This window comes from Sminthopsis crassicaudata, chromosome 4 (assembly GCF_048593235.1).
Source record: "Sminthopsis crassicaudata isolate SCR6 chromosome 4, ASM4859323v1, whole genome shotgun sequence".
Lineage (NCBI taxonomy): Eukaryota > Metazoa > Chordata > Mammalia > Dasyuromorphia > Dasyuridae > Sminthopsis > Sminthopsis crassicaudata.
In genome coordinates, this window is record NC_133620.1 from 207,059,616 (window position 1) to 207,084,520 (window position 24,905).

General features: G+C 36.0%; 1 protein-coding gene across 1 annotated transcript; it reads left to right on the forward strand.

Moving 5' to 3' along the window:
- The first annotated feature begins 771 nt into the window (after positions 1 to 771).
- On the forward strand, positions 772 to 24,880 carry MCHR2 (melanin concentrating hormone receptor 2). The gene is made up of 5 exons (XM_074265421.1): positions 772 to 975; positions 7,673 to 7,882; positions 19,895 to 20,089; positions 22,396 to 22,515; positions 23,767 to 24,880. The coding sequence occupies exons 1-5, from the start codon at positions 794 to 796 to the stop codon at positions 24,089 to 24,091; spliced, it is 1,032 nt and encodes a 343-aa protein (XP_074121522.1). The 5' UTR covers positions 772 to 793; the 3' UTR covers positions 24,092 to 24,880.
- Positions 24,881 to 24,905: the final 25 nt, after the last annotated feature.

The window sequence follows — 24,905 nt, forward strand, 5'->3', positions numbered from 1 at the left end:
CGATTGATTATTTTAAACAGAATTAGTAAAGAGCTTTTAGGAATGTTTCTGGTTGCTGGTATATGTCTCATTTCAAATTATTATACAAATATTTTAAAAGTGTTCTTCTTAACTGTAACTTGTACCCATAATTTTTCTTTAGTGGCTTGATCAATGTGATACTAAACAAATAGATAATTGTTTTTAAAATTAATTATATGAATGTTTCCAAATAATCTTATAGTTCTCTGGAGCATCATCATCTTGTGACTGAGTTAAATCAAAGCCAGAGTCTTCAGTCAGTTTAGACAAGCCTTTATCCAAGTGCTGCTTTGTCTTTGTAACATCACATAATAGAATATTACCTAAATTCATTGTGTTTTTGGCATCACAACGCCTTGCCAGATTAAGGTTATCATAACTAATGAATGCCATGAGGGAAAAAAGATTTGAAATAAGTGAGTGATGTCTTAAAGTTTAGGAGAAATTAATCTGAGGTAACAAAAAGGATATTAATAAGAGAGAAGAAAGTATGAATAGAAATTTGGGTTGTCTGACTCCAATATCCAGACAATGTACTGAATTTTTCTATTTTATCCACATTTGGTAGAGAATATATTTTCCAAATGTTCCCTACTTATTCCCTCCCCTCCCATAGCATGTGGCAGAATATATCTGAAAGGTAATTTTTAACTCTCAGCTTAACTTTGAAAGAATTTGATATTAAAAAATGAAATCTTTACATTATGAAATTCAGTAAATAATTCATTTTTCTGTTGCTGTTACAGCTTTAGTTGCTGAAAATTCATGAAAGATGAATTCATTTCAGCCTTCCTTTTGGAACAGCACCTCCAACCCTTTGAACCTGTCCCAAAGCAGAGAGTTCTCTTATCAGAGCATCAGTACAGCAGAGACCATCATTCTTCCATCTTTGATTGGAATTCTCTGTTCCACAGGTCTAGTAGGGAATATTCTCATTGTGTTCACCATAATAAGGTATGGGAATTAATTTAAAGACTCATTTTTTTTTCTTTCTCAATAGTATTAAGCAATGATTTCAAATCAATACACAATATTGTACTTTGTACATTTAAGTCTTTAAAATATTTGCTAAAATACTTGATCAATTTTTCAGGAATGGAACCTTATCAGGTAAGTACAGCAGCTGAGAGTGGCTGAGTCTCATATATATATATATATATATATGAAGGACAAAACTATATTCGATGTCTGATGGTGTGTTGGTGAATTTTTAGAGCTAAAGTTGAAGCATCTTTAGTACATTAACATATTGTTAACCTGAATCATTATGCAACTTACCATTAAGTTTGATTCTTATACCTCATTTACACCAAAATGGAGCTGTGGCTCTAGAAGGGCAATGGCACCCAAGTGCAACTCTGGCAAATACTATCAAGCTGAGAAATCTTTGACTATGAGCAGGTAACAGATTGCATATCAAGAATCTACAGATCAGCCATTCCTGAAAGGTTGACTGCAGAGATGAATTTTCCAACATAAAAACTACCTACTAAAACAATGAAGAGAGATTTCAAAGAGGAAGTTCTCGAAATGATAATCTCAAAAGGTTTTGGAGATGACCAACCAGAGAATTGCTCCCTATAGGAAATCCTCCTCTGAATTGTAGATCAGAAAAATGAGTTGATCTATCTGCTCTATATTCTGATCTCCAAAGGATGCAAGGCAACAGAATGATTAGCTCTGCCTTTTAATAAAAACTATCTCTATATCAGTTGAACTGAGAACCTCCTGAAACTAATAAGTTTTCATCATATTCCCAAATCCTCCATCTCTAAACTATACCAGGCTTTCTCTTTATTTCTTTATTCCTAAACTCAAAATTCAGTCAAATATTCATAGGGAGATATAGATATAGATGTAAATAGATAGATATTTAGTTTGCGGAAAAGCAACTTCCCCACCCCCATGAATTTAGAAGCTTAAAGTTCACTTATGCTTTCTGTGTGATTAATTAGCCTTTCTCATCAAGAACCTAGTTCTGTCACTTTCTACCAATGTAAGTATAAACAAAAGCTAAAATTCTATATTTCCATTTCTGGTTTTGTGGCTGCTGTTGTCATTTTTCAGTCATGTCTGACTCTTCTTGATCCCATTTGGATCTTGACAAAAATACTAGAATGATTTACTATTTTTTTCTTCAGCTCATTTTACTGTTGAGGAAACTGAACCCAACAGGGTTAAGTGAGAGAACTAAAGAAGCTGGACAATCTGAATTTGAATTTCCTACTAGCTCTAAATCTATGAGCCTATGAATGATTTTTTTTTTTTAACTCTCCCATGGATATGATCTAGACTTACTACCACCATGCTCCTAATCGGTTTCCTTCTTTGCCCATATTTAGATGTCTGGATCATAGATCTGTCTAAATGATGATCTGGTTCATTTTATTGATTTAGATTGCTGCACAGCTAATTACATAGCAGTCAGTTAAACTCCAATGGGAGAATTTCAGAATTTCCTACCTTGGTAGACTGATGGGATAATTTTGATTAAAGGGGCTCTTCTGACACATTCGGTCGCTCCATGATTAGGTAGTTCCCTTTTCCCCTTATCCTTAAAACTGGCTTTGGAAATATAGTTGGAAAAGGGCAATGAACACAGAAAGTGAATTTTCTATTAAAAATCAATCCTAAAAATCGAGTGGATGCCCATCAGTTAAGGAATAGATAAACAAGTTAATGTGATGGTATATTATTGTTCTATAAGAAATTATCAACAAGATGATTTCAAAAAGGCTTGGAAAGACTTACATGAACTGATACTGAGTGAAATGACTAGAACTAAGAGAACATTGTGCACAGCAACAGCAAGATTATGTGATGATCAACTGTTGATAGACTGGACTCTTTTCAATGATGAGGTGATTCAAACCAATTCCAATTGACTTGTGATGACTTGGATAGGCATCCAGAGAGAGGGACTGAAAGAGGATCACAACAAAAATTTTCACCTTTTTGTTGTTGTTGTTGTTTGATTGCTTGTTCTTTTCGTTCTTATTTGTTTTTTCTTTTTGATGTGATTTTTCTTGTGCTGCATGATAAATGTGACTATGTTTAGAAGGCTTGCATATGTTTAACCTATATTGGATTACTTGCTGTCTAAGGAAGGGAGGGGAAGGAGGGAGAAAAATTTGGAACACAAGGTGTTGAAGGGCGAATGTTGAAAACTACATTTGAGTGTATTTTGAAAAATTAAGAGCTATTATTATTTATTTTAAAAGAAAAAAATAATCAAACTAAAAAAAATCAATCTTGAACTAATAAAATATAAAAATAGGATGATTCTAAATGTATTAAAGAATTGCTTATTCAAAATACCTGAATCCATATATTGATTGTTATTACTCTTGTTAAACTCTCTCCTTTCTTCAAGCCATCCTCATTTGATGAAGAATTTCTGAGAAAAGAGCCAACCTTTTTAGCTAAAGGAATATTAATGTGGCTTTTAAAATAAATGCTTCAATCTGCCAAGCTGCACTTAAAAGCAACTTAATGCTCATCTTTTATTGCTAGGTATTTAGCTAAGACTGTATTTTTACAAAATACTCTATTGTGTTTCTAGTGCATTCTTATTAGCCTTTCTTGTTAGGCATTCTTGTCTCTCTATTTAAATAAGGGAAAAGAAATTACACATTTACATATATTAGAGAGGTGAAAAAACCTAAAACCCTGAAGTCGGATGGATAATTGATAAGCTGTAAGTAAATGCCTATGTTTATCAGAAGAAGACTAGAAATATGTATGGAGAATTAAACTGGAATAATGATAAATGAAGGGTCAGGGGAATATAAATTAGAGCAAAAAGAGTCCTCAGAGGCCACTGAGCTCAATTGTGTTATTTTACAGATGAAGAATATGAGAGGCTTTGAAAAATTAAGTAACTTTTCCAGAGTCATGCAGGTAGTAAGTGTCCAAGTCAGGAATTTGAACCTATTTTCTGACTCTAAGCCCAACATTCCATCCAATGTACTTATCAAGAGGCAACATAGTATATAGAGCACTGGACTCAGATGAAAAAATCAAAACACACAGAGGACCAATCAGGAAGACTGGAACTCAGATCTCTCAGGAAGTATTCAAAAAAACTATCAATGAAATTATAGGTCATTTAAGTAACCAAAAAAAAACAACTTTGGGGAGTCAAAATTACCATCTTGAGAGTTTGCAGATCAGTAATCACATTCAAGAACCCCATACTTGACCCCAATAGAAAGTGATAAATAGGAAGTGAACAATGGAACACATTTAGAATATAATTCCATCTTGAAAAAACAAAACCACTTCTCTGCATTTCTCTTTTAAACACTTAGTATGTTTAGGAAAAGCTATCTATTGAAGCCTGACAGCAAGAAATGTGAAGAGGGATTAGACTTGGAAAAATAAATCAAAATGTAGATTTATGTGCTCCTACCTATTGGATAGGCAGACAGGGATAAGCAACTCTTCAAATGTATTTGTATTTTATCACACACAAACACAGACCAATATGTGTCTCTTTCACCCACACCAATGAGCAGGCACACAAAATGCAAAAGACACAGGAGCTCATGAGGAATGAAACCACAACCATAACAACATTTCAAATACACATAGCAGGTTAAAGGATTTGTTTTCCCATCATTTTTGTTTTGCATAGTGTCATTTGCAATAATGAAATATTTAATAAATGCATTTCTTTGCATTTATTGCCTAGGAATCTCTGAGCCAATATATCTCTAAGGAAACATATTTTTTGTTCTTAGGGTCAAAATTCAGGGTTTCTGCTCTGTTCACTACACTTATATATTTTTTTCTTCTTTTAAACAAAAAAAAAAAAGTCATTTTTTTAAAAAATGACTCTTGGGATAGCTGGAAAGTACAGTGGATAAATCATGGCCCTGAAGTCAAAAAGACCTGAGTTCAAATCCAGCCTCAGAAACTTAACACTTCCTGTGACCCTAAGCAAGTCACTTAACCCCAATTGCCTTGCCAAAAAAATTATAAAATAAATAACTTTTGCCACAGACAGTAGGATCATAGATTTAGATCTGGAATGGATCTTTGAAGCCTTCAAATGCAACCTCTTCATTTTACAGATAAGGAAACTATGACACAGTGAGTTTAAGTGACTTCCCCAATATCTCACATGTAGTAACATCTAAGGAAAGATTTGAATTGTAATGCTGGAGAAACTGAGGCAAGATAGAGATTACAGAGTTTTTAATATTTTATTTGGATTTCTGAGAGAGAGAGATTTACTAGGACCAAAGGATCCATTTTGGTCCCAGGGCTGATGTCTCAAAGCATTGAGTGGCAGCAGCAGCATTGAATGTGAGATTCCAATAGTTTTTATATATGTGGCTCTAAGATCATGGTAGCCAAAGGCAGGGGGGTGGAGTCCAAACTCTGGTGAGCATGGGAATTTCCAGAAATGGGCCATCAATCCGGTTCTGACAGAGTGAGGGGTGAGGACCATAAATTCTGATAAGTTTAGGAGGACTTAGGAGTCAAGATGTCTGAACTCCCCTTTATCTTGAGATTACACATTGACAGTTTATAACCTTAGAGTAGCCAGCCCTAAGTTATATTGGTCCTAATGGTCAGGAGCAGGAGGTTGCAACCAGGGGGATTGAAGCAGAACAATTCAAGGAACTGAGGCAGAACAATTTAGGGAAACTGAGATAGGACAATTTAGGGAAACTGATGTAGGACAATTAGAGAAACTGAGGCAGGATAATAAAAGGAAACTGTGGCACAAAAGAACTCTGGTTTTCCTGACTCCAACTCTAGCACTCTATCTACTATGGCAGCTAGCATTGCTATAATTAATTATCAATAAACTATAGGTAACTATTTATGGGATCATAGATTTAGAATTGAATGGACATTAAGGGACATATAGTCCAATACCTTCACTTTACAGATTAAGAAACTGAGGTCCAGAGAGATTTAGTGAGATAGATAGTATCAGAGACAGAATGTGAACCCAGTTACACTGAGTCTTATTCATTTTTTTTTTTTTTACTTTTCCTACTTATTTTTTGTTTGTTTTTTAGAAGTAATTGGGGTTAAGTGACTTACCCAGGATCACACAGCTACTAAATATTAAATGTCTGAGGTCAGATTTGAATTTAGGTCCTCCTGACTTCAGGGCCAGTGCTCTATGCACTATGTCTTCTAACTGCCTCAAAAGTTCTTTTTTGTTTAAAAAAAAAAAAAAAAAAACTTTATTTTTGGTTTAAAAAAAAGAAAAAAAATTTAAATGATGTAGTAAACAGAGCAGAAACCCTGAATTTTGACCCTGAGAACAAAAAAAGTGTTTCCTTAGAGATATTAATGGCTCAGAGATATATCATCATTGCATTGACTCTAAAACCAGGAACATTTTCACCACAGAGGAAAGATACAATAATCTCATTGGCAATAATTAGAACATGATCATGAAGTTTGTATTCTAATTTAAATGTGAATACATTATTCCTAACAGAATATGATGCTACCTGACACCATCTCTATTAAAATTGTAACATGTATAACATTGTACAAGATGGTCCCCTGAAGGCTGTGGCAGCCAAATACAAACTGCTAAGTCCTATACCAGGTTAGAAAGGCTTTGAATAAGGACCAGATAAAAGATAATATATAGTAAAGGCCATGATACTATTTCTGAGTTTTAAAATACTCTTGCCCTGCTTCCTATCTTTAGTTACATTTGCTTCATCTCTATCCATGGCTTCCCTCCACACTGTTCAAAGAGATCATTCCATAGGTGTCCTGTAAAACTATATCAAGAGCCATTGGGTATAGAATTCAAGTATTTCTCCAAACTCCTCTTTTTCTTTTTCTTAATCAGTCATTCTATTTTGGAATAGAAACAAGACTCTTATTTTATTAAGACATTATTTGGTCCTCAGATGGAAGCTCATTTCCATCCCCTACTTATTTATATGTTATAACTATTAGTATAAAGAGCAATAGAGAGCTTAATGTAGTATATGGAGGACCAGCCTCCATCAGAGTTAAGAAAAGCTAGTTTCAAGTTCTGCCTCTGTTCTGTCTCTGCTACATAACTAGTTTTGTGACCCTGCACAAATCCTTTATTTTTTCAAACACCCATTCCCATCATCCCAATACTCCCCTCTAATATAGTTTTATATGTGCCTGTGTTTGTATGTTTTGTTTTTTTCTTCCTCCATTAGACTGTGGGTTCCTTGAAAGTAGGGACTATTCTTTGTCTTTCTTTGCATTCCCAGCACTTCAACACTGTGTCTGTTATATAGTTGGTCTTTAGTAAATGTTTATTGAGCAACATAAATGTAAACTCTTTGAAGAAAGGACTATTTCTTTTTTAGAGAATATATCCCAGTGCTTAGCATGCAATAAATGCTTAGTGAATGTTTGCTTGATTGATAAAAAAAAAAAAAAATTAAGATCCTTGAAATCAGGTACTTTTTTTTAACTTTGTATCCATTGCATTTAGCACAGTATCTGGCACATAGGAAGCTTTTAATAAAGTTTTAACATTTCTAAACAAAATTTAAATAATGTAAATCAGTTTTTATCTGTTAAGCACACCATTTTTAATGTTTTCTAGGATAATAGTTTTCCTGAAGTGTCATGGGTTTGAAAAAGCATTTTTGATTAGTCATCAATCTTTCTCTACTTATTTTAGGTCTAGAAAAAAAACTATCCCAGACATATATATCTGTAATCTGGCCGTGGCTGATTTGGTCCATATCATTGGAATGCCTTTTCTTATTCATCAATGGGCCCGAGGAGGAGAGTGGGTATTTGGGAGTCCTCTTTGTACCATCATTACCTCACTGGACACCTGCAACCAGTTTTCATGCAGTGCTATCATGACTGTAATGAGTTTGGACAGGTAGGCAAATGTGCTTTGAATTTGATTTTACAAGTTGGCCATTCAGCAGAGATGTTTCAAATACAGACATAACTAGTGATTGTTTTTCAACAATAAAGTTGTTTTCTTTTTGTTGTTCACTATAGTAACTAATTGAAGGAAAAAATTTGCCCGGTTCGGGTTTTTTTCAGGTTTCATTATTACATGATTTAATTTCACATTAAATTTATTTTAATTTCACCTTTAAAATTATTTTATTGATATCTTTTACTGTTATATCATACTTATTTTCTGGATTCTCATTTGCTTACTTTGTATTTCCTCCTGGCAATTCTGTCTCTTCCTCCTCACAAGAGAATCCCTTTTGCCCACAATTAGAGTTTATGAAGCAATGACTAGAACAGAGATGGGAAAATAATTAGGCTTCTTCTAGAACCCCCAGCAACTCACACAGTCCTGACTTCTAAATATAATAGTGGAATGAAACAAACAGGCCAGAAAGCAAGACAGAGAATCCAAAAGCCCTTGGCAGCGAAACTGAACAAATGATTCTGACGATGATCCTGGGTCTGAATAATTAAAGAGATTTTCTATTACACCTGTTTATGAGTATATTTATAGGACCCTTGTATTTCCCATGTAGAAGATTGTCTTTGGTACTGGGTGGAATGGGTTCTAGACCTTCTTCCCCAAATTAATCAGAGACATCTTCAGGTACAAAGAGAAAGCACTTATTTAGTCCCTGCAGGGAGAGGCCCAGCACACCGGGGAGGCATCTCAGCTCCCAACATGTGCTAGACCTTGATGAGAGTTAGGTAAGGGGTACCTGAATGAAATTAGAGTTAATTGAGGTCTAGTGGCAGGTTCGGGGTACAGGGAGTCAAAGAGAGCTCCCCTGCAACTCTTTTGGATTTGGCACAAGGATACAGAGTTAAATGAGATCTAGTAGTGGTGCAAGAGTTCTCTGTAAAGGAATTTACAGACCTGGAAACCTAGACTGATAAAAGAGGTCTATTTGGGGTTTGGAAGTAATTGTAGTAGTAAAAGTAGAAAGATGCCAGGGCCAGGGCTGGCACCAGGCGGACAGGAACCCTTACATGGCCAGTTGTAAGGATGCCATGTTTGAGGCTCCTGCAAAAAGTGGACTCCAGTTTCCCTCTTTTATAATGGAGGGCTTTTGGTGAAGGGGCCCGTGGTGGAGTCTCATGTTGGCTTCTGGCTTGAGTTTCAGCCAGGGTTAGAATTAGAATAGAATTCAATGGGTTTTTAGATAAGAAGGAAGCTGTTTGTAGGGGTTGGGGAAACCTGAGCAGATCATTAAAATGGGGACTGGGAAAGCCTGGATATCTCCCATTGGGATTCATGGGGGCTGGGAATTAGAAAGGAATCTTTAACCCAGAAATAGTAAAACTGGTTAAATAGCAAAAGACCAAAGTCTTTTCATTGGCTAGACAAAAAGGAAATAAATATTAATGACCAATGGTCACCAGTGTTGTCTGGTTCCTGTTGGTTATCACTTCCTGAAGCTGACCTAGGGTCTGATCTTTAGAGACCTCTAGACCTAGAGATTATGTGACTTCCTGCAACCTGGGTTTAAGGCCTGATCTTCCAGCTCCACAGACCTCTGGGAATAGGGATCATGTGACTTAGGCTAAAGGTCTGACCTACTGTATCTCATAGACTTTTTGAGAAAATTTCACCTAGTCCCATTCAGTCCTATAAATCAGAAGTATCAAAACAGCAGGCAAAACTCCAGTGTAGGGCTAGAACCAAATAAAAATATAATTGAAAAATGTCTAATAAAATAAGTAAAAATACAATGCAATATAGAGAATATTAATTTATGGGTTTCTAAGCCAGTATACATCAGCAAAGATCCATTTTTATTTGAGTTTGATACCATTACTGTAGATCTAAGAATCTTAAACCATTAGAAATCTATTTCATAGCAGCCAATAGCACATAGAGTCTTATTTCAGGACATCTAAAGTGGTACTGATGAGGAGAAACTGAGGCTCTAAGCCGAGATGGATCAGTTCTTTTCTGGTTGTCTGATTGTCTCTCTCTCCTTCCCAATGTACCAAAGGGTGGGTTCAGTTATCGAATGAATTTGATACTCAATGCTGTGTTAAAATAAAGTCTTTATTGATAGTAAAGAGATAAGCAGGCATTTGGCTTCTAGGGGATGCCAGAACAAAGTCAGCAGGCACAAAGAAAAACCAAGTGCAAGGAATAGAATTTTAGAAATTCATTTTATACATAATCAGGGTCATAAAACAAAGTTTGTATAGAGATGTTATCCAAGAGGTTCTGGAGAGATTTGTAAATAAGACAAGAATTTCTAAAATTCTATTAATCATTTGTCTCAAGTTATCTCCTTTAACCTCTCCTAAGACAGGAATTTCCTATTAATCATTTGTATCTTGAGCTATCTCCTTTTAACCTCTTCAGTACACATAATTAAAACATTCACCTCAGCCATTGCTCTAACCACACATGCACATGCTAGGAACCACAGGGACAGCATGCCAAAAAGGACTGAGAAATATGTTATAATCAAAATCCTAATGGCTGTTCCCATAGAAATGTGTGGGACAGTAATGTCCACAAAAAGAATCAGAGATTTCAGAGTAAGAAAAAGCAAAAGGGAGTTTATTAGAATCTTATGAGATAAAGAAGATCCAACTTATTTCCAGCTGATCAATGATGGACAGAAACAACTACACCCAGAGAAGGAACACTGGGAATTGAATGTAAAATATTAGCACTAGTGTCTATCTACTCAGGTTACTTATACCTTCGGAATCCAATACTTAACGTGCAACAAGAAAATGGTATTTACACACATATATTGTATCTAGGTTATATTGTAACACATGTAAAATATATGGGCTTGCCTGTCATCTAGGGGAGGGAGTAGAGGGAGAAGGGGAAAATTTGGAAAAATAAATACAAGGGATAATGTTATAAAAAAAATTACTCATGCATATATACTGTCAAAAAATTTATAATTATAAAATTAATTTAAAAAAAAAAAAGAATCTTATGAGAAAAGGCATTTTCCATCTGATAAGAGGTTAGCCAACAAAGAAGTGCAAAGCATAAACTGGGAAACTCAAGATTAAATAGCCTAAACACAGAAGCCCTCAAAGCTCCTACCTCCCTAGGCTGGCCTTTTCTCTCATTGTTTGAGGGTTCTAATTGATGAGGTGTGTGAATGAATGAATGAGATCCCTTCTGCTACAAGAGATGCAGGTTCAGAAGGGAAAGAATTCACTAACCCCAGAGGCTGTGGCAAAAAAGAGATTTTATTTTACACTAAGATGCTTTCTCCCCTTGGCAGGCCTATTTCTTAAGAAATATTTTGCAAAGAATGACTGGAAAAGACCCACTTTAAGAGAAAATTTGAGGTGGTTTGAATTGATAATCGGACTAGGATTTCTCAATTGAATGAAAATTTAGAATTTCCTGAATGAGGATATAACTTCCCAAAAGATCAATGGGAGTTGATTTGCCCTTGAATAATATTGCTTCTCCCATCCTGGGAGGATGGACCCTCTCTCTAGATTTCTTGGAGTCTGGGAAACCCTGATCTTTTCTTCTTTTGCAAATCAAAGGGGACATGGTTTCAGTGATTATTTTACACAATTTTTACAGAGTTCACTCGGTCATAATCATGGAAATCTAACCCAGAAACAAAAGAATACAAGTCAATAATAATAAACTCTTAATTTACAGAACTGTTGGACAAGCAAATATCCTAGCAGAAGAGAATTCAAAGCCATCATCACCTTTAAAACAAGTATTTAAATGTTAATTAAGAGATGGTGGGAAATAGGAAGGGACAAAGACCTGCAACTTTTAGCTATAGCTCTATTTGTTATTATAAAGTCTCAAGTCACAATTAGGCTATTTTCCCATGAAAATGTCTTGACTCAGTTAATTCCTCACAGAAAGGAGAGACACAAGAGTCTCAATAATAAACAAAATGTCTGGGCATCTGTGACTCCACTGGATCAAAGTATGAGGCATTGTTCAGGCTTTGGGAACTTCAGTAATGCTTCAAGTATTTTATGATAATTGAATTGAATTGAATTGAATTATGAGTTTCTTGGCATTTATCTTCCTGAGCACATCCTTGAAGCTGGGAAGAAGTGAGCAGCTATACAAATATGTGACCTATGGAGCAGCAAGGTCGGCATAGGTCATTTACTCTAATGTTAAGTCAATTTGACAAGCTTTTGTTAAGTGTCTATTATATGCCACACATTGTGTTAAAGGCTGGGAATTGAAAGGAAAGTAAACCTTGTCAAGGATCTCACAGTCTAATGGGGAGGGGAAGCAACCTGCAGACAACTCTGCACAAACCAGATAACAGAATAAACTGAAGTTGATAATCAACGGAGGGAACACACCAAAATTAAGAGTGATATGGAAAAATTTCTTGCCGAAGAAAGGATTTTATCTGGGAGTGAAGGAAGTCAGGGTAAACAGAAGATAGAGATGAGGAAAGAAAGGATTGCAGCAGTTTGCAACCATAAGGAACAAACAATAAAGGGAAATGCATGGAGTTGGAAGATATTATGTCTGAGGAATAGCAAAGAGACAAAGAATAGATTTCAATATAGGGGGGTGGGGGAAAGACTATAAATATACAAAAGAAACCTGGTTATGAAGGACTTTAAATACCTAACAGATGATTTTTGAATTAGCCATATAAGTAAAAGGGAATTAACTGGGGGTGAGTAACATGGTCTGATACTGTTGAGGTGTGAGAAATGAGGGTTGAGAGATCTTCTGACAGCAATGGGATGCCCTGGCCAGTCGGAAGGCTTTGTGAAAGAATTTGCAAACTCCAGTGAATACAGGCTTGAGGTTTGTGGCAAGAATGGGTTTACTTCTTTAGCTGGCAAAATCTTGTTAGGACTTTTGCACATAAACCTTTGATTAAATTGGGGCTTCTTGGCCTGGAGCTGGGGGATGGGGAGGTAGGGGTGGGGAACCTTCCAATCGAGGGTGGTGACCATGCCCCAGGGCCAAGATTTCCAATTGAATAGGATTACTTATCTGGTAGTTTCCCCTATGAAAAGGAGGGTGGGGCCCTCTCCCAAAGGCCAGGAGGGTTTGAGATTTCTAACCCAGGACTATCCTTCCCCCAAAGATTAAAGGGGATACAGTTTACATCAATTCTTAAGAACAAATATTTAATCTCTTAACATATTTCTGAAAAAAATTCTCAAAATGTAAAGCATACATTTTTCTCCATAATTTAATACTCTCATGTCTGCATCTAGTTTGCTCATTTGAGTACAAAGCTAATGCAGTCAAAGTCATGGGCCCAAACTTGATGCAGGCCAGCTAATTCTGTATTGTTCCATTGCCACAGATTGAAATCCAGGTCTGCAAATTGTATTTTTAGTCACAAAGTGGACTCAGTGCATCCAGAATGATATATAGGGATTTTGCTCTAATGGAATCCCCAAATCATTATGGTTACATATTGTTGTTATTGTCTGTCCTTCATTCTTTTTTTTTTTTTTTTTTTTGCTGAGGCAATTGGGGTTAAGTGACTTGCCCAGGGTCACACAGCTAGGACATGTTAAGTGTCTGAGATCAGATTTGATTTCATGGCTAGTGCTCTATCCACTGTGTCACCTAGTTGCCCCTGTCCTTTATTCTTGAAGAGAACCGTGATATCAGGGAGCTGATGCCTTGACATACAGGTGAATTGAATTTATGTGAGGGAGGGCTGTGCAACATTACCTGCTTCACTTTTCCCTTCAGGCTCCAGGGTCCAGAGGCCAGATATAGATTAGTACTAGAGATGGCTCTGAATGCAATGGGTGATCTAAGTCTTTTTAAGCTAAGGTCTCCAACAGTTCTCAATTTGACTAAGACTGCACCCATTCTGTGACTAAGTAGCAACTGAGGCAAAGAATCTCTTCTTTCACCTAGTTCAAAAGAAAATAATAATAATCTAAATAAATAAATAAACATGTGAGGGGAGGACCCTCAGGGTTTCTGGAAAAAGCAGAAATGACTGCTATTTACATTCAATCTGAGTGGATTAGGACCCAATAATGTCCAAATGGGGGTTGGCCTAGGACCTATTAGTGGCCAATGAAAATCAGATTGGTTTTGGCTACATAAAAATATTAAGAAAATGTGGAACAGAGTTCCACTAGTTTAGATCCAGGAAGCCTCAAATAAGCCAGTGTTCCCAAATAATTGAGGATGATTGATACCCTAAGTACAATCCATTACTACTGTAGCAAAATAGATAATGGGAACTTGGTGTATAGGTGGAGGCAAGATCCCGTTACCCAAATTGACTACTCAGAGGCATCTTCAGATATAAAGAGGAAACCTTTATTCAGTCCTTGAAAGGAAAGGTCCAAGCACATTCTGGTAGACCAGAGCCTCTCAGCTCCCATCTCATTTTATTTGTCTCCAGGATATTTACAAGGAAAACAAAATATGTAATCAGGCTTTTCAGTAATAGTAGTCTTTGTAAGTAAAGTATATGGAATACCTGAAGCCATAGTCTAAGAGCAAACATTCTTTGGAACAAGACCAGTTGATGCCATTGACAGATCTCAAAGTCCAGACTATTTGATCACAGGAGTTGGATATGTTTCCCTTTAGTGCTTTGGCATTTCCAAAAGGGTAATGAGCTACATCAAAATCTGACAATGTTCTTCTCTCCTACACTATTAGTATTTCTTGGACAAAATTAGAACATGAAATATCATTCACCTACTTCCTTTAATCAAAGGCCTATCTTAAAGAGGTAGTGTATTACATTAGAGAGAACACTGGACTTGTTAAAGGATTCAGAATTCAAATCCTACTTTTCTCACTTATAACATGTGATCTTGGACAAATAATTTTACTTTTTTATGTCTCTTTTTCTTCATTTTAAAAATGAAGTTGGTCTAAATATCCTGTAAAGTCAATCAACCAATTAAGAAGCATTTATCACAAATCTAATTTGTTTAGGCCTGGTGATACAAAGTTCCTGCCCTCATGAAATTTATATTCTAATGAGACATCATTAGAATTCAAATATATGTATTTTTACATGTATGCATTTTTTCATCTTTCAATACATAAAAATGTATTAAAACTACCTCACATTTTATTTGTATATTTTCATGTATTGAAAGGGGGAAAAGTATATGAGACACACTGACAAAAGCAGCCTCTGAGAGAAAAAAGTGCTTACTAAAGGAAAGATGGCCAAATTATCCCTTTTCCCAACAGCTCATTTATGTATATATGGTTGTTCAGATTTTGAGATTTATAGTGGAAAACTTGGCTGACCATAACTTTTTGGTAATTTGGGAACAATTCTAGATTGTCCATGATGTACATTATAGAAATATTGATTTCTCATCCTAAGACAGAGAGGAGTCATATACTAGCTAGCTCTGTTTTGAGTCAAGAATTGATAGCTACTAGAATAAGTTAACAAAAATAGTAACAAAGAACAAGAACAATATAGAAACAGAACTGAGGAGAAGCAAAAGTTGAGCAGAAAAGGAAAGAGAGAAGAGCAAGTGATTAGCACTAAGTAAATCCTATTTAGTGGAAAAAGACATTCTTTGTACCTTCTAGGAAATTATTTGACTGAAGGAAAGTTTTGCTGCTTAAATACTAAGCATAGAAGGGAAAGACCAAACTAAATTGCCTTTTATTGTTATTTCTTATAAGTTGCAAGGTAGGAAACCCCTCAGATGTTTATCTACTATACTCATTACTGCCAATTACAGCCTTAGAAAGAAAAACCCTTTCCAAATAGCTATGTGGATTACAGATTTGGGGGAATTGTTTTTTTCTGAGAGAACTAATGCTCCTTCAGGATTCAACCAAGGGAGATTTTAATAGCCCTGAAGACCACAGAATTAAGATTTCTTCTTTCACCAAAAGAGCTTAAAACTATCATACTGACTTAAGAATATTAGTAATTGGAGAAGTGACTGTATATCAAAAGGATGGGGGAAAGACCCAAAAGAGGAACAGCTGTGATGTATAGTATAGAATGTTTCCTATCAAAGACATCAAGGATAGCAATTCAGAATTAAGTTGTCCTGGATATATGGGTTTCCCTACTCATATGCCTCTGTTCTAGGTTTCCTATAGGTTTTTGCTTACTTTCCTTAGTGAAAATTATCTGATTGGTAGGAAAATATGTTAGATTTGTGGGTAGACTATTATGCTATTATATTATTGTTTTTTGCCTTCTTGTTTAGTAAATGCATCATGATTAAGTGTTAAAGGTATCTTTGATGACATTATGATGAGGTTATTGAACCAAATGATGCGATTAATTGCAGTGCAGAGAGTTGTGGGACCCCCTCTTTGGTCGACATGGGTCCAACATGAAAGATTCACCAACCCGAAATAATAGACTGGCAAAAGGAAGTTTATTGGCACTGAGAAGTCAGCTTTTGCTAGGAGACTGACTTCTTTAGTGACAAGGTCCTGACAGAGAGATAACAGTCCTAGCAGATAAATCCTGGCAGAGAGTAAAGAGGGGTTAATGTTGAGAAAAGAATGTCTGCACATCGGGCAGGGGTCCTGGCAGACAGGTCCTTTGGCATGGCATGATTCCTGCTTTTAGGCCTCTGCAAAGAATGAGCCCCCAAATTGCCCTTTAAATAGGAAATTTGAAACTGAAATTTCAACTGAATGAAATTACTTCAATGTTGTCACTGCTCCCAGACCTTGATTTCCAGTAGAATAAGACTGTTATAAGCTAGAACTTGAAACAAAGTACTAAGTAAGTGGAATTGAGGGTACAGTAGTTAAATCTAGTTTAGCATTGATTCAATCCTATAACAAATAATGGTTTCCTAGTGATATAATGATTGGTGTATACTCAATGTGGAATATATAAGGAAGAGCTTTCAAGGCCAGAAAGGACAAGCCCACTAGAAGCTCTCGGAGCCTCAGCCAGGTTCATGAAGTCCAGGAGATTCAGAAGCCAGAGAAGGCAGCTTAAGCTCTCCGAACCAAGACTACAGAAGGCCTCTAAGAAAAACTAGCAGAACTCCACATGAAGGAGATAAGACTTTGAAGGAGATAAAAAAGGATTTGGACTTTAATACCTGGCTTCACTTGTGATTACTGAGCTGAAAGGAAGGCTGCTCCCAGAAGCCCCCAAGAAACCTGCTCCCAGAGAACATTACGTTTTAGAGAAGAATATTACATGAGACCACTTAAGTTTGAGCTAAGTAGGAATGGTCCTGGACTAATTTTCAACTTAATAGAGGATGCAGCCAGCTACTCAATAGAAACATTAGGTCCTGATCTCTAGCTAAATGAGACCACTTAAGTTCAAGCTAAGTAGGGAGTAGTCCTGGGCCAATCTTAATGAAACCACTTAACTGCCCCAAGGGTGGGTCCCTGTCAGGAGAGTTTCAGGGCTCACCCCAAAAGTCAAGGACAGTTTCAAGGAATACAATTTCAGAGTTCCTCCCAATGTTTGCTTTGGCAATCATACCTGGCTCCCAGAATTCTTATTCTTCCTTTCTCTCCCTCCCTCCCTCCCTCCCTTCATTTCTTCCCTCCCCCTTCCCCTCCTTCTCCTTCTCCTTTTCCCTCTCCCTTTTTCTCTCCCTCTCCCTATCTTTTCTTTCCATCCCCCCCTCTCTCTCCCTATGTCCATCTCTTCCCCTCTGTCCCCCTTTCTGCCACTCTTTGGATTATTTCAACTTATTCTGCCTGCTTCTACAGCCATACATAAATTGCCCCACATGAAAATTTCACACACAGAGGGATTGTTTTTGCTTCCCTAGCTTCTCTTATACCTGCATCAATGATACATCAAAATAGTTTTGAAGATAATAAACAACTGTGATCAACTACATGTGTCTCCTGCTTCTCACACATATTTTTACCATTGCCAGGTATGCTCAAACAAGTCTTCTTCAATGAAATCCATGGCCAAGCAAGAGAGATTAGTTTAGGAAAAAAGCAAATGGACAAAGAAAGTATATTGCCCAAATTAGAACATGCTATTAGATGAATTAGTCTATCACTATTTATATATTGAGCAGCTCTCACAAATTGATTATGAGCTGAATCCATCATTGAACAAAAGAGCAAGCTAAACTCTGCTTGAAAAATTGTATAATGGTTCAATGATCTCAAACTCATACTATTTATTTTTTAAAAAATCAACATTTTCTGAACCTTCCATAGTCTTTGCATGAGAGAAGAAAACACCCAGAGCTCATGACATCAATAAAGTAAGTATGTGACATGGTTCATTTCAAGGCTTGATAGAAATAGCACAATGGCACCTACTAAGAGAATCATCTGTCATATATTCCCATCTATAGAAAAATTCTTCTTCAATCTGTATTCTGCATAGTATGCCATTCATAATATTAGCAAATATTTTTGACAAGGATAGGCCTCCCTGTTTTATACATCACTTAAAAGGGGTAATGGAAAAAAACTGTAAACAAAATTGTAATGATAATGGCATCTATCATATGCATGGGAAACACTGTTGAAGAAGGTTTTTGAAGACCAGGTTTTATAATAGCAAATCAACTGTATTTTTAAAAAGAATCAATAAACAATACACACAGTGAGATTTCAAATGCTCTATTTTTCTCATTCAATTGTATTACTCTAAAAATATGGTCTGATGTGAGAAATCATCAGCAAAAACCTTTTTGTTTCTTTTGCACATTACCTTCAAAAAGATCCTCTATATATTTGAACAACAGTTTTTAAAATATTTTATAGATGAAGTAAATATATCAGTCACTAGTTGCTACTTCTCACTTAATTTCTCATTATCTTTCCTATTATTTTAGAAGCTTCCTCCTTCCTCTGAAATATTTTGACAATCTACCTCAAAGTATCTTTAATAGTATTTCAACCCCAGCATGGATTTTATTCTGCATGTATTTGGTCAGAAGCAGCTGGTCTTCCCAAATTCAAATTCTTAGGAGTATTGCTACATCTTTATAAAACACATATGGTATTGAGGTATTAGAATACAAATTTGTTGGTTGTCTTCAATGATGAGAACACACTGCTACAGAAATTCTAGCAAATCTGATACATGCTGACTCTATTTGTTTTTCTACTTCCAATTATATCTATAAACGTTCTTAGTTTATCTGGATTAAAAATAGCTTTCAATAGACTTGTTTTCTCCTCTCTCTAATTGACATTGTATTTGGTTGTCATGTCTTTCTCTTGGCAAGGAGATCATGTGCTTGCTAAAGTGGTTTCCATACTATTTTGCCCTCTACAAACCTTTCAACCTAAGCTGCAATTATCTACATAGTTGATGCATCTCAAAAATTAGTTATACAAAAAAAAAAAAAAAAAAAAAAGGAAAGGAGTGGATTTCTCTCTCACTGGTTTTATTCAAACAAGGGATATATACTATGAATCAAGTGTGTTGTAGAGGGTGGTTTATTTTTCAAGATATGGAATAAACTCAATGGTTTCTAAATGTTCCTTCCAACTCTATACTTATATTATTCTGTTAGGAACTAAAGAAGTTAAAGATAAACTATTCATTTTCCCTTATGTTTCTATGGCATTTTCACTCCCTTCTTCCTCCCTCCAGTTCCCCTCCCCCCCAAAAAAAACTTCTCTCCACTAATGTAATTGTGCTCAGAAGTGAATGCTCTTGAATACATAGTAGGGACACTTCCTCCAGAAGGAAATCCCTGATCAGAATCCAATTTTCAGAGAATATCTATAAAGGACAATGTTGTAAAGGTAAAGTTCAGCCTAAAGATTTTTTATTATTATTATTATCACTCTTATTTGTAGTGGAAGTTATTTGTTTGAGTGGTTTATTTAGACTTCCAGACTGAAAAGGTTTTTCTCTAAAGGTGTAGCCCATCTTTCAAAAAATATTACTTTCCTTCACCATGATAGAATTGCACTTCAGGGAGAATAATAATACTAATAATTTACTCTTGTCATGAACCTTTCATCCTTAGAGCTCAGAGCTTGTATTGATTGTTCACAAACCCTTCTCAACTGGTTTTACAGGTACTTGGCTCTCGTCCAGCCATTTAAGCTTACCAGTTTGAGAACAAGGTCGAAGACCATCCGCATCAATTTGTGCCTTTGGGTAGCTTCATTTGCTCTGATGTTGCCTGTCTGGATCTACTCGAAAGTCATCAAATTCAAAGATGGTTTTGAAAGTTGTGCTTTTGATTTAGCATCCCCTGATGATGTGCTTTGGTAAGTTGTTAAAACTTAGAGAAAATAAAGCGGAATTAAGTTGTCAAGTACTTCATCCCACTTGTCTGTGAGTGAGCAGCATTGGAGAGCATCCTCTCAAGGTACTCAGCACACTCCTCTCCTCTCATCTCCTTGTTTTCCACAATCAATTGGACACTTTCATTTTGGGTGGGGGAGGACCTGTACATTTGGTAATCTTTATAAAAAAGCCTAAATTCAGGTACTAAAATGATTTAGAACATATTAAAATGTTTGTTTTAAAGAAACACACTAGATTAGCCAGATTGGGTTGTTACAGTCAAGACCAGGACAGCACTAGTGGGCTATTTTGGGTCCAAGTCTTTAGGTAACACTTACTCAAGACCTGGGTTCAAATTCTACCTCTGAGATATGTGGCAATTTTTGTTGTTGTTATTCAGTCATTTCAATCATATACAACTCTTCATCCCACTATTTGGGGTTTTCTTAGCAAAGATAGTGGAGTGGTTGGCCATTTCCTACTTCAGCTCATTTTATAGATGAGGGAGACAAACAAAGTTAAGTGAATTGGCCAGGATCACATAGCCAGTAAGTGTCTAAGACCAAATCTGAACTCATGAAGATAAATCTTCCTGATTTTATTCATTTTGAAAACCAGATGCCCATGTGACCATCATTTGTCTCTAAATATTTGTCAACTCCCCCCACCATCTATAAAATGAGAATGGGAATAGATGACCTTCAATGTTCCTTCCAGTTCTAAATCTAAGCTTTTTTCCCCGCTATTTGAAAAGTACTATTCAAGATATTAAGATAACCAGGTAGAGGTAGAGATTTTTTTTTTTTTTTAGCTGTAGTACATAAAATAATCCACTTGGCTAAATTTTTTCCCCCACTTGATCAAAATAGTTTTATCTGATCATTACCCAATCATTTGTGTTAGCCTTAGATATCCAAAGACTGAGAGGCTAAGTACCTAGGTTCTGCAATGAAAGTAATGGCCACAAATAAACATATCTGTGTAGATGTGGTATCTTGAAAGAGCTTCTCCCTGCTACCTTTCTCTCTTAATCCCAGTTATACACAGTTATATAAATTATCCCAAAGGATAATTTCTAAAAATTCCTAAACAGCAGGAGTAAGACAAGTATATATGAGCTTAATAAAAGGAAGAAATGAGTATGGAAATGGAGGCATTTTGTTCTGATAGTTACCTTTGTTTCCATTCCTGTCTGCCCTTTTCACTCTGGCATTAGGGCTTTATACCACAACTTGATCTTGGGAGTAAACATGTCAAGCAACTCCCTGAGCAGAGAGAGGAGGTGAAACAACTTATCCCTCAATATGGTGCAATCATTTCCACTCATGATCAATCAAGCAATAAACATTAAGTGCCTTTTATGTGCCAGGCACTGTGCTAAGTGCTGGGAATAGAAAAGGAGGCAATCAGGAAACAAATTTGTCAGGGAGGACATCAAATTTATATGGCTTTTCACTTGTTCACTAGTGTCTGATTTTTTCATTATTCTGTGGACTATACTGTCCATAGGGTTTTCTTGGCAGATACTAGAGTGGCTTGTCATTTCCTCTTCCAGTGGATTAAGGTAAACAACACTAAGTGGCTTGCCCAAAATTGCATAGCTAGTGTCTGAGACAGATTAGAATTCAAATCTCCTTTAGCTCCAGGCCCAGTGCTCCATCCGCTGAGCCATTTAGCTGCTTCATATTTGGTCCATGTGAAGAAAATAGCCATATTCACAGTCCAAGTATCCCTCTTTACTCTGGAGAAATATTAAATAATCTTAACTGAATTGACAGCAAGAATCACCCTAAGAAAGGAGCTCCTTTTCACTCTCTATGTATCTCCACTTGGGCCACTCTTATCACTGTAGAGATGCAGAAAGAGGGCAAATACTGGATTGTAAAGGAGTCCTTTATCAGGTCCATGGATAGATTTCAAGGAGTTCATAAACTTGAATGGGGAAAAAATTACATCTTTATTGTAATAAAACTTTGGTCTTTTGTGATCCTATATATGTTATTTTATGCATTTAAAAACATTCTGAAAAAAGGGGTCAGTAGGTTGCCAAAGAGTTCTAAGACACAAAAAAGGTTAAGAATCCTTGTTCATCTTACTCAGCATCCACACATCCATGTGCTATTACTTGGAAGAAATTTTCCCAGATCTGTTCATGTAGAAACATACATGAAGAATCTTGGACAATTTATTCCTATGTTTGCCCAAGTCTGAAGAAACATTATGGTAAGCTATAAACTATTAAGTAAATTCTCAATCTGATCATTCTCTTTATATTTTTGCTTTGCAGGTACACTCTTTATTTGACTATAACAACATTTTTTTTCCCTTTGCCCTTGATCTTGGTGTGCTACATTTTAATTTTATGTTATACCTGGGAGATGTACCAACAAAACAAGAAAGCAGGATGGTAAGAGTCTACTTTATTATCTTTCTGATTGATGAAACTTCATGTATCCTAATATACCTGCAATGTAGCTATATAATTATCATTTTAAGTGAGTATGTATGTGAGTGTGTAGTATATATATGATGTGAGTACATATTATGAATGTGAGAGACAGACAGAAGGATGGAGAAGTATATGTATGAAAGACCTATAGACCTGTGTTCCAGTCCTGCTTCTGATACATACTAGCTATTGTAACTTTGGAGAAAAGACCTATTTTCTCACTGCCATCTAGGAAATGCTTATAAATTCAGAAAAGTTGCCAACCTACATTGATAGAGGAAACTTCCAAAACCATTTCAAATAATTAAAGCTTAAAACTGCAAAGACTTTTAGGATGTACATATGTGTGTTTGTACAGATGCATATTTATATATATCCTAAAATTCTTATATATTACATTATTACATGTATATATGTGCATATATATATATATATTTATGTGATTCCATGCTGACATTTATGTGTGTGTGTTATGACAACATGGAACTGTATAAGTATATATGTGTATACTTATATGGCCATATGATATCAGGAAGATGCAATGTTTTTAAACTATCACCCTCAAGTCAAAAGCCACAAGAGTAGATATCAGTTAGACCCACTTGTAGAAATTTTCAATCCACTATCTAATGCAGAGCCATAACTAGGGGTATTTTCACTTGGAACTTGTGAGAGAGGGGTGGTAGGTAGTAATGATACTGACAGTATGACTAAGACTGTATGCAAGGAAATGAATGGTGCATGTCTCCCTCCTGAAGGAGATGAGAGGAAAAGTGCACCTCAAGAGAAAGGTACCCCAGCCAAGAAATAGGTCATAGTCTGGAAGTAGTTTTGACAGCTACAGCACCATTAGGTGAGTCAATGGGATAGTAGTATCCATAAGAGAAAAGCATGTCTTCCAGGTGATAGTGTATCTCTCCATGTTAGTTTTCTGGGAGAAAGCCCCATTTTGCCCGTGCAGCTTAAGGCTCTGTCAAAATATAAATTTTAGGAATTTAATATATCTAATAGTGAATTCATATTATATGCCTGGTAAATTTTTTAAAGATGTGTATTCCATTGAAAATTTTTTAGAAGCCATCAATGTTAGTGTTCTAATTATTATTTAGTATTAGTATTCTACTTTTTATTACTCTATGAAAGCATTTTCTTCTAATTTACCATTACCCTGATCTATGTGTTCACTTCTCCCTGACATATTCTTTGCAGCTATAATCCTAGCATTCCCAGGCAAAGGGTTCTGAGATTGACGAGAATGGTCCTGGTGCTGGTGGGAGTTTTTGTCCTGAGTGCCACACCCTATCATGTGATCCAGCTGGTAAATCTGCAGATGGCACAACCAACACTGACTTTCTATGTGAGCTATTACCTCTCTATCTGCCTCAGCTATGCCAGCAGTGGAATCAACCCCTTTCTCTACATCCTGCTGAGTGGCAATTTCCGTAAACGTCTGACTCAATGTACCCACATTCAAAGAAAGACAACTGAAAGGGAAATAAACAATATTGGAAAGACACTGAAATCAAGCTTTTAGTAGGTGAACTTGGCTCACTGAGGGATTTGAAAAGCATATTCACCTAAATAAGGCAATATATAGAGTGGGCCCAATAGAATGTAGTAGTAACCTTTATACTTGGGCAAATATGACAGTTAATGTCATACATCATTAATGAAATAGGTCTAATGTAAGGTGTACATTGTAGATAAGGTTTTGTTCCCTATTTGGAAACAAGAGCTACATTAAGATCTTGGACTTTCCAGTGGTTTGTTAGTTATCAACACCAACACAAGTTACTAAATCACTCAGCCTCATAGCCACCAGGGCCTGCTCATACCTTGCTCTCAAAGTCCTTGTCACACAACTACCTTTTAATGAGGTCCTATTAATACTTACCTATCTGTGTCCTCACTGTACCACCTTGAGCTAGTGTGGTCCCAGGGTGCTTTGACTTTTGGAGTTTTTTGTTTTTAACACTGAGGAAAAAAAAAAAAAACTAAAAGAGTAAAGATAGGATTATTTCCACTATGTGCTTCTGAGCTCAAAAGTCTAATATTGAAATCTCTAAGTCTAGAGCCTGAACTCTGGTATTTTAAGACTTTAAGACCTAATACAAGAAGTCATAAGTGTATTTTGTAATTTAATAACTCATTATTGTTTGTTGTCATAATTTGTTGTTGTTGTTTGTGGACTTTGAAACCATGGGAAATGGGTAGCATACTAGAGTGTTTCAGACTGTTAATCCAACACCTGGCATATCTTCATTTTAAGGAGCATGCCTACATACAGCTAAAAAATATCATTTTCAAATCAGAGACCTTCATTACAGACCATTTCTCCTCCACATATA